Source organism: Heptranchias perlo, unplaced genomic scaffold (assembly GCF_035084215.1).
Source record: "Heptranchias perlo isolate sHepPer1 unplaced genomic scaffold, sHepPer1.hap1 HAP1_SCAFFOLD_65, whole genome shotgun sequence".
Taxonomy (NCBI): domain Eukaryota; kingdom Metazoa; phylum Chordata; class Chondrichthyes; order Hexanchiformes; family Hexanchidae; genus Heptranchias; species Heptranchias perlo.
The window spans coordinates 1,240,002-1,250,755 of NW_027139677.1; the positions used below are offsets into that span (position 1 = coordinate 1,240,002).

Sequence of the window (10,754 nt, forward strand, 5' to 3'; positions counted from 1 at the left end):
GATGTGCACAAGGCCAATTCTAAGTGAATTATATTGTTTTATTAGATATAGAATTCACAGTTTGTTGACGGACTTTAATGCATCAGCTATAAATCCAGCAATCTGAAGGTCGGACGCAGTATTCGCGAAATTATTTACCGAATAGGCATATTAATCAGTAAATTCGATCCCACTCGTATCGAACCAAGGACAACTCGTTTCAGTTTCAGTGTTACTGGGCCACATGTTAACTTTACAAATTCTGCTACACTTCTTCAGAATAAAAGGCCAGATCCTGAAGAGACACTGATCAGAGGGACAGGAGTGAGTTCACCTGGACGGACGGGGAACGGAAGGCAGAAACAATGCACTCTTTCGTTCTTACTCTGCTTATTGTCCTGTGTTCTAATTGTAAGTATCTACATCCTTCGTTAAAGCAGATTAAAAATCTCGATGTTTGTATCCAATGCTCTTTATTCTGTTGATTTTCTTTTCATCAAATATCCTTGTTTTTCAAACCTTGAGGGATGGATACCAACAATCCTCATTGTATTGGAAGGAAAACGCACCGCACTGATGTAACTGGACAACCTTTTCGTGGAACTCACATCTGTGGAACATCTGGGTATAGATGTCTGCCTTCACCGTCAGGGCTTTAACATACGAACATACGAATTAAGAGCAGGCTATTCGGCCCCTCGAGCCTGCTCTGCCATTTGATAAGATCTTGGATGATCTGATTGTGACCTCAACCCTACTTTTCCGTCAACCGACTGTAACCTTTGACTCCCTTGTAAATCAGGAATCTGTCTAACTTAGCCTTAAAAATATTCAATTACCCTGCCTCCACCGCTCTCTGGTGAAGGGAGTTCCACAGACTCACGATCCTCTGATAGAAATGGTTTCTCCTCATCTCCTTCTTCATTGGGAGACCCCTAGTTCTAGTCTCTCCCACCAGGGAAAACATCCACTCAGCATCCACCACATCTAGTCCCCTCAGGATCTTATATGTTTCAATAAGATCACCTCGCATTCTTCAAAATTCCTCGAGAACGGAAAACGGACCGATAATCTGGCGGGCGAATCCAGGCAGGGAAAAGAGCCCAGCTGATTGACCTTCCCTTTAATTTAATGGAAGGAAAATCGGGAAGGTTCTATAACCAGCGCCTTATTCTCACTGCTAAAATTCCCTGTCTGCTCTCCGCCCAGGCAGAAAATCCAGAAATTTCCCCCTGACCAACATCATCTTTTCTTCTCGCAAATATCTTAAGGTTTATACGACCAAACCTTGTTGTTTGGTTCCCATTTACCTCACGTTCTTCCTTTCTCTTTGTAACTTGGACGGTGTCCCGCAGTTTGGGTCATATTCTAAATGTCTCTATAAAGTGTTGATGTAGATTGGTCACATTCCTGCTTTGTTTTACAGGCCAGGACAATCGTGCTGTCAGCGTCAGCTGAAAGAACGAGAAAAATGTCATCCATCTGGACATGGCACCAAACTCTGCAGCTTACATATTCACCCAGAGTCCGGAATCGGATGAAATCGCCATTAACTACATCCAGGCAGAGAGAAATAGAAGTCAAAAGTTTGATGAAGTTTGGAAGATTGCAGAAAAAAACATGAAATGCAAAGTACCGAGTGGACTGAAAAGAGAGCACATGTTAGCGGTTTATGCCTATACTCTGCAGGACCCGAAGGGAAACGGGTTCCACAGCATGTTCAATGAAGCCGTTAGGCGGTACGGAGCTACCGACTCAATCTACGATAAGAGTTTCAACTTCAAAAGTTTTCATTATCTTCTATCCACTGCCCTCCAAAAACTAAGAGTCGTTTCCGGCAATACAACATATCACACTTACAGAGGGATTGGCAAGCTGGTTAAGTCTATAAAGGGAGCAACGGTCCGATTTGGATACTTTGCTTCTTCTTCTCTTGATGAACAGGTTGCTCTTGGCTTCATTGACAAGAGCAAAAACATTAACACGATATTTGAGATAACCACAGATTACGGTACCCCAATCTATAACTGCTCGAGTGAACCTCATGAAAAGGAGATTCTGATTCTACCTTACGAGATGTTTCGAGTCGGAAGGATATCTCAAATGGAACATGGCACTAAGATTGAACTCACGGGGGACGGGTTGCAGGGAACCAATGTTAAGGTGGAATTGGGCGAATATGGGAAGCTAGTGTTGGTGCGGAGTGGGGTGCGGGGGGGGGGGGGGGGCTCGTATTTCAGCATTAGGGGGATTGTGGATTCTGGCAGCGCTGGTTTCCATCTCGGTGTAAAATGTTAGTAAATTCCTGCACCTCGCTGTAACTTGCACTAAACTTTCGTAACAAAGGGTAAAATGGTTTGTTGATGAATAACTGTCGCTTCAGCCCGCAACTAATAATTCTACAATGGTCACAGCACAGAAGGAGGCCATTCGGCCCTTTGAGTCCGTGCCGGCTCTCTGCAAGAGCAAACCTGCTTGTCCCACTCCTCCGCCCTGCAATTATTTTTTTTCAAGTCTTTATCCAATTATATTTCGAAAGCCACGATTGAATCTGCCACCACCACCCCCGCGGACAGTGCATTCCAGATCATAACAATTCGCTGTGTAAAAAAGTTTTTCCTCATGCCGCCTTTGGTTCTTTTCCCAATCACCTTAAACCTGTATCATCTGGGTCTTGACCCTTCCGCCAATGGGAACAGTTTTTCTCCAGCGACTCTGTCTGAACCCTTCATGATTTTGAACACCTCTATGAAATCTCCTCTCAAACTTCTCTGCTCGAAGGAGAACAACTCCTTCTTCTCCAGTCTATCCACGTAACTAAAGTCTCTGAGATCTTGACATCCTTCCAAAAGTGCGGTGCCCAGAATTGGACACAATAGACAGTTGGGGCTGAACCAGTGTTTTATAAAGGTTCAACATAACCTCCTTGCCTTTGTACTCGATGCCTCTATTGATAAAACCCATCATTCCGAATGCTTTCTTAACCGTTTTCTCAACTTGCCCTGCAACCTTCAAAGATTTGTGCACATATACCCCTGGTCCCATTGTTCCTGTACGCCTTTAGAGTTGTGCCCTTTAGTTTATATTGCCCCTCCTCATTCTTCCTACCAAAATGCATCAGTTCACACTTCTCTGCGTTAAATTTCATCTGCCACGTGTCCACCCATTCCACCAGCATGTCTATATCCTCTTGAAGTCTGCTATTATCCGCCTCACTGTTCTCTGCATCTCCAAGTTTTGTTTCATCTGCAAATTTAGTAATTGTGCCCTGTACACCCAAGTCCAAATCCTTAATACATATCAAGAAAAGCAGTGGTCCTAGTTCTGACCCCTGGGAAACACTACTCTGTACCTTCCTCAAATAAGAAAAATAACAGTTCACCATTACACTCTGTTTCCTGTCACTTGGCCAATTCTGTATCCATGCTGCCACTGTCCCTTTTATTCCGTGGGCTTCAACTTTGCTGACTAGCCTATTATGAGGCACTTTATCAAACACCTTTTCGAAGTCCATATGCACCGCATCAACCGTGTTGCCCTCTCTGTTACCTCGTCAAAAATCTCAATCAACTTAGTTCAACACGATTTGACTTTACCAAATCCGTGCTGATTTTCCTTAATTAATCCCCACTTGTCCAAGTCACTGTTAATTTTGTTGCGGAGTATTGTTTCTAAAAGTTTCCCAACCACCGAGGTGAAACTGACTGCCCTGTAGTTGCTCGGTTTATCGTTACACCCTTTTTTGAACAAGTGCGTAACATTTGTAATTCTCCAGTCCTCCGGCACCACCCCCTTATGTATGTTTGTTTGGAAGATTATGGCCAGTACCTCCACAATTTCCACCCTTAATTCCCTCAGCAATCTAAGATGCATCCCATTCGGACCGGGTGATTTATCTACTTTAAGTACAGCTAGCCTTTCTCGTACGTCCACTTTATCAATTTTTAGCCTATCCAGTACCTCAACTACCTCCTCTTTTACTGTGAATTTGGCAGTATCTTCTTCCTTGGTAAAGACAGGTGCAAAGAACTCATTTAGTACCTCAGCCATGCTCTCTGCCTTCATGAGTAGGTCTCCAATTTGGTTCTTAATCGGTCCCACCTCTCCTCTTGCTCTGAATTTCAAAGAGTTTGTTCCTTAGGCCGAATCTCAATGTTTGATTATTAACTGTAAGTCACATGTATGGACTGTTCAGAAACAACAGAGGACATATCAGCACAGCAATTAATAACTGACTGAAAATGTCAATTAATTCTCAGTGATATCCAAAATTGTACAGCTGAAACAGTCGAATAAAATTAACACGGAACAAATTTATAATATCGAATAAACATGAATGTTTGAAAGTTGAACACCAATGTGCCATTTCCGTGTTCTTAATATTTAACTGAATTAATCAAAATGTATCAAAATTGTTGTAAATTTTACATAAGAACATAAGAACATAAGAAATAGGAGCAGGAGTAGGCCAATCGGCCCCTCGAGCCTGCTCCGCCATTCATTAACATCATGGCTAATCTGATCCTAACCTCAAATCTAAATTCATGTTCAATTTCCTGCCCGCTTCCCATAACCCCTAATTCCCTTTACTTCTAGGAAACTGTCGATTTCTGTTTTAAATTTATTTAATGATGTAGCTTCCACAGCTTCCTGGGGCAGCAAATTCCACAGACCAACTACCCTCTGAGTGAAGAAGTTTCTCCTCATCTCAGTTTTGAAAGAGCAGCCCCTTATTCTAAGATTATGCCCCCAAGTTCTAGTTTCACCCATCCTTGGGAACATCATTACCGCATCCACCCGATCAAACCCCTTCACAATCTTATATGTTTCAATAAGATCGCCTCTCATTCTTCTGAACTACAATGAGTAGAGTCCCAATCTACTCAACCTCTCCTCATACGTCCGCCCCCTCATCCCCGGGATTAACCGAGTGAACCTTTTTTGCACTGCCTCGAGAGCAAGTATCTCTTAATTATGAACACCAAAACTGTATGCAGTATTCCAGGTGCGGTCTCACCAATACCTTATATAACTGCAGCAATACCTCCCTGTTATTATATTATATCCCCCTAGCAATAAAAGCCAACATTCCGTTGGCCTTCTTGATCACCTGCTGCACCTGCATACTAACTTTTTTATTTTCTGGCACTAGGACCCCAAGATCCCTTTGTACTGCAGTAAATTTATTATTGTCACTTTCACAATCGTTACTATATCCCTTATATTCAGATTATTGGCGATTTTGCACGCATGACGGTAAGTGCTTATGGACATGTGAAGCAATGAATGCTCTTTTCTATCTCTCTTACTCCAGATCCCTCGGTTTCTGCACTTCACATTTTTGCCTAACGTGAGTTTTAGCTCCTTCCAGTCTCGGTGTTATCTTCACACAGTGTTACCTGGGTAAGTTTCTGATACTCGTCCAGAAACTGAAACTGATCTGCTTTGCCAAAAGTGCTTCCTTCCCCGGATCTGACAGGTATCTCCACAAAAACGTTCTGCCATCTTCAAGATGCAGATATGGATCACAGAATTAAAGCTGGTTTACGAAACGTCCTCCCTTTAAGGTCCAATGTGTTGATATAATTTATGGACCCCATTTTACAGGAGGTGAATACTATTCCTCCCTATGTCACTTCTGATATGAACACCGTTCCTTTCCAAGACCTTCTGCATTTGGTCCATTTTGCCCATCACAGTGACACCTGGGAGAAAACACACTATTCAAGGGTTGCCTTTCATGGTTTTGAATCAGTCTGTCCAATCTTCTCGTTATTAAATCGCCCACTCCTTCTGATATCTTGCTCATAGCTCTCGCCCAGCTTGTGTAATCCCCCTGCCAGGGAATTTCGTGGCTGCCCTGTCCGATTCATCATTCTTGGAACAAGTAGTCTTTTATCAAACGGATTTGCTAAGAAAATGTCCCCGGGCGCCTGCACGTTTTTGCTGCTCCTCTCCCACCTTTATAGCAGGTCTGCCGTGTCCAGTCCTTCTTCTCCATCGCTGTATCTGCTATGAAGTGACCTCCTCTGTGAACATGTCAAGCAGTGAATGCTGTTTCACAAGAAATATCTGAGGCAAATACCATTGTATATTTTAAGAAAAGAGTTGGTAAACATTTGAAGCAGAGAAAGAACTAGGACTTTTGGGAGCGAGCAGGGAGGTGAGATTAGTTTGAATTCTTATGGGTTATATGTAAATAGTGTCTATGGAATGGGGATCTATGAAGTGAGCAAACCATGGTCTTGCAATGAACTTTAACAATGGAGTTCGATTGTACTGTACCTAATGATAACGATGAAGACAAGGGAATGAGGGACGAGCCTGTTTACTGGCAGAGGATATTGCGTTATCCAGCTTTTGGGAACAGGGACATTTTACATTGCAAGGTCACATGTGTAGCTCGTATTCCTATTGAAACCACATGAATAGCGATTTAGTCAGCAGCTTTATTTCAGCAGATGTACGTTTATCAATGTAGGCGAGGTAAATGTTCACTTTAATCAGTGCCTTTATAACAAACTTATATAAAAACACCGATAACTTCTACTTAGATGTGCTCTGGGAGGAGTGATAACCGGGCTGGTTTTTTTCTAATAAGACTGGGTGGATTGGATGATCTGCAGGATAAAAATCGGGCGGACTCTGAAATGAATGTGTGGTTCTCACCGCCCGATTTTCCTCTGTGTGCGCAGCGCACAGACTACCTGGTTTACAATAACAAGAAAATCGGCCCCTTGGTCTCTCCAAACAAGACTCGCCGTCAAAGGTCAGTTTATGATTAGAGCAAAACAATCCTTAACCGACCTTGGCTCCCAACACGTCGTGGGTGAATAGCGAAATAATTTAACTTTGTGTTCTGTTTCAAAGGCACTCATCGCAAACGCTTTTGGTGAAGTATCGATCCGCTCAGTGTCCAGTGGGTACGGAGAGATTAGACTTTTATATTAAGGGGTGCTGGTCAGATATTGGGATTCATGCACGAAATGGTTATTGGTTTCAGTCTGCATTTAAACTTACTGTGCTTAATTCGGAAGCTATAATGTGGAGAGGCATTGTAAGGAGAATGTCGAGAGAGCTCTGAAATATATTTGACACGTGCTGTAGCTGAGCTGGGAGTGCTGGATGTGGAAGTGCAGAGGGAGCTTTACTCTCTATCTAACCCTGTACCTGCCCTGGGAGTGTTTGATGGGACAGTGACGAGGGAGCTTTACTCTGTATCTAACCCGTAGTGTACCTGCCCTGGGAGTGTTTTATGGGACAGTGTAGAGGGAGCTTTAGTCTGCATCTAACCATGTACCTGCCCTAGGAGTGTTTGATGGGACAATGTGGAAGGTCTAAGATTTTATGTCCAGTTGTCGGTAATTGACATGACTCCAATTTAGTAAAAAGGTGCTTTATTTAAATTCATGAAAGGACCAACACACGCAGTGGTTTAGAACTCAGAGCAAGCGATGTCACCAATTCCTCAATGCGTCGAGTCGTGTCTGCCCAGGAGTCTTGAAGAAAGCGCGCTTTCCAAACCTGCCTGGGGTATCTTCGTCGATTCACACGTCTTCTGCCCCGCCTGGGGTGACCTCTTGGATACCTCTTCTTCAGTCCTGCTCCGCCTGGAGCCTCTTCTATTCATCCGGATCGTTTGTCAAAGTTACGTTACTCCTACTAAGTCTCTACAATCTGATATCAAGGCAGGGTGCTCTTTTTATATCCCTTTTTGGGGGTGGACACAATGTTAGCTATTTCCATGGGCCCTTGTCCTATTGTAGTCTATCATAAAAGTCAAGGTGTCCAATGGTGCCTCGAGTTATTTGCTTGCCCACTATCTTCCACCTTTCAGGGGTCTGCACAAACAAATTGTGTCCCACCTCTGGCCTGAACCAAACATCACCTTACACGGGGGCTTAAGACTGTTTTGCCTCATCTTATCTGATCCTGCCTTTGCGTCAAAGCTGGGAATCCATGGTCCCCCAGACCTTCTTTGACTCCTCCAAATTCCAGGCCAGGTGTCCTGGACCAGCCTTTGAGGTTTCATTGTTTTCCGACGTCCCAGCATCGGATAAGAGTCCCATCCCTAACTAAGTCAAGATTGTTTGGTCTTTCATCTTTTAGATTTTTCATATAATCCGGTCAGAAGGTCGAATTCTAAGGCTGCCTCTCCTGCAAGTTCATGGTTTTAAGAGCTTACTGCCCTGATATCCGTCCTGCTCTATTTAAACATTCAGCACCAAAGGATTTAACTACACAAAATCATATCTATATCTATCCATATATCTATCTCTCTCTCTATATAAAGAGATATAAATACACACACCATTGTAGCTATTGCACGTGTCCACTATACTAATGAGCAAGGGAACAATATCACAGGGTGAATGTTGCCTGATTCGGTTATCGAACTGTCTTGCGTTTAACCCAGTTTGGATCAAAATAAATGTAATTTACTAACCCTCGATTAGGTTATCCTCAAACTCTTTCTTCCCAAACCATCAAGGAAGAAGCCAGGTCAAAGTCATACACTAAACACTATTTCACTGTAACAAATCACAACTTACAGTAAAATTTGGGCACATGGACGATTAATAGACATAAACACATGTCATCAGAGTTATGTAGCAATTGAGTAGCAAATAACTACGGGCAGAGTTACATAACAAGGTTAAGTAGCAACGGTTGAAAAAGCATTTCCATGTATCGCAGTAAATCAACACCAAAGGATGATGAGCATTGACTACAACATCGACCAGAGTCTGTGGTTATAAATTGGTGTGATTAGTTTAAGAGTACTTCCTAAGATAGTTAAAGTTAATAACTTTGAATAACCCGTTTACTATAAAGCTCAAGACCACGTGTGAATAATTACATTCAGAGCTTACAGGACCTTGTCTTTACCAACGGCGTCATAGATTCAACCTCCTTCCATCCCTGGGGCGCAGCTTTTAGCCTCTGGAGTGATGATTCGATGAGCCACCTTTCAGCAGAGGGGTTATCCATTTACACTTGGATCTCTACTCTTCACGGGCCCTTACCTTTCAATTTCCCATTAAAGCTACTGGTTGGACTCCTACATACATCCGATAGATGCAAGGCACTGCGATAAAAATACAATCCTGCTGTTCAAAATAAAACTCATTGCAAGCCAATAAATGCAGAATAAATTTAAACCAACAGAACAATCAATATCTGTGGTGCTCATCAATCACAGAAAGCGTGTCCAGATCGAGCGGACTTAACGCTGTCTGTATTCTAGGTGTAACACGGTGTTGTGAAGAGTAAAGTGGACACATTCAAAGATATCTGATGATATTACACATGCTGCAGTGTGAACAGCGGATTTGACCCGTCCCGGGAGCAGCCTCCCCTCAACATCTTCCAATCTGTAACCATACACTGCAGGATAAATTGGGAACGAATTTGATCCGAGGTACAGCAACTGGCAGGTGACAAAGTTTTATTAAATTATCTCAAGTTTTCACCTGATGCCTTTGCACCGAGCAACGTTCTCAAACCCAGGTCTCCAGTGGTACCAGACGGAGCTCCGATACACAGCCTCGCACTGCGGATGCCCCGTAAAAATAACAGTTGGTAAAAGGGCAGAGGTTATTGCATGTTACTGTCTGTACACAAAAACACAGAGCGGATTATTCAATCTCAATATCTGAGAGTGTTGATTGCAGGTCCTGGCCAGCAATATCCCGAATATTAAGGTTATTATAAATTCTTACCAGTTTCACCGTTCGCTGATTCAGATTACTAGCAGTCAGATTCCCCATGATGCATTCAGTGACAACAAAGAACAGCTTGATTTAAAGTTGCTGAGCAGCCTGCAGCTATTTCTCATTAACGAGATATCAGAAAAAGAAGGTAAAACCACGCAACGACAGTTAACACTCAAAGATGGTGAAACCCTGGAGAATAATCATCGTGTTCATCAAATCTCCGAGGAAAAAGTAAATTGACCAGGAGTCCTAAACGATCGAATCTTTCCCTAAAACGGGTGGATTTTCCTGTCAATTACACGGTAGAATTGAATTCCCGCCCTCGCACAGTGATATTAAACTCGTTGATCAAATATTCTATTCCAATATTAAAGTTCACTTCATCACTGACACGTTTCTTACTTAAGGGGGAATGTCCTTATTTGTCAGGAGTCACTCGGCCAATGAACTTTCGAAACTGTCGAAACCCACGGTCAATGTTGGCGTTAAATGCCACAAAGGGCATGAAATATCGTCGCCGACCTGTGAGTTTTTACAAGAACCATCTTTATGTAGCGGTAAGGAGAGGGAACCTCAGTCTAAACTGGAATAGGGGCTGAAAGTGAAATCTAATGTCCCAAAGGGAGCTCTAGTTCGCATTTCGTTCATTTTTAACCAATCTTAGAATCAGTGTCCAGGGTGATTTCAGCAGCTTCTGCAGCTCTTCTCCGAATTTTCTCTTGGTAGCTGCCAATGGTAAACATGTGTTTGGACCGGAACTCAAATGCTTCAGTGGCGATATATCCTGGGTTTGTGCGGTCGCCTCGGTAATAATTGGTGTTTGTCAGTCTCGTAGTTGCAAAACTGACGACAGCTGCCAGCCTCAATAGTATAAAACTGACCGATCTCGCCCCAATTCACTTTGTTAATGATTTGCTGAGGTTCGTATACAAACAAAATGGGGATGCCCTTTTAAAAAAATCGGACCAGAGAACGTTTTTATACCCGGGCCGCACTGCTCTCGATGCAATACCTCGTTTTAAACTGCTGGTCGCAGAAACTCCAATTCGGTCTAATGTG

The 10,754-nt window shown here is 43.0% G+C and overlaps 1 protein-coding gene across 1 annotated transcript; it reads left to right on the top strand.

Annotated features, from left to right (window-relative positions):
* The first annotated feature begins 306 nt into the window (after positions 1-306).
* LOC137318112 (ecto-ADP-ribosyltransferase 5-like) lies at positions 307-9,252 on the top strand. The gene is made up of 3 exons (XM_067981087.1): positions 307-390; positions 1,406-2,082; positions 9,142-9,252. Exons 2-3 carry the CDS (start codon positions 1,468-1,470, stop codon positions 9,250-9,252), a joined length of 726 nt encoding a protein of 241 aa, XP_067837188.1. The 5' UTR covers positions 307-390; positions 1,406-1,467.
* The last annotated feature ends 1,502 nt before the right edge of the window (positions 9,253-10,754 follow it).

What these genes read in the sequence shown, in the direction of transcription:
- LOC137318112 (XM_067981087.1), top strand. Translation starts at nt 1,468, where the DNA reads ATGGCACCAAACTCTGCAGCTTACATATTCACCCAGAGTCCGGAATCG. An exon ending in GAGTCGGAAGGATATCTCAA is followed by an intron (nt 2,083 to 9,141) that starts ATGGAACATGGC and finishes ATAAATTTAAAC; the next exon opens with CAACAGAACAATCAATATCT.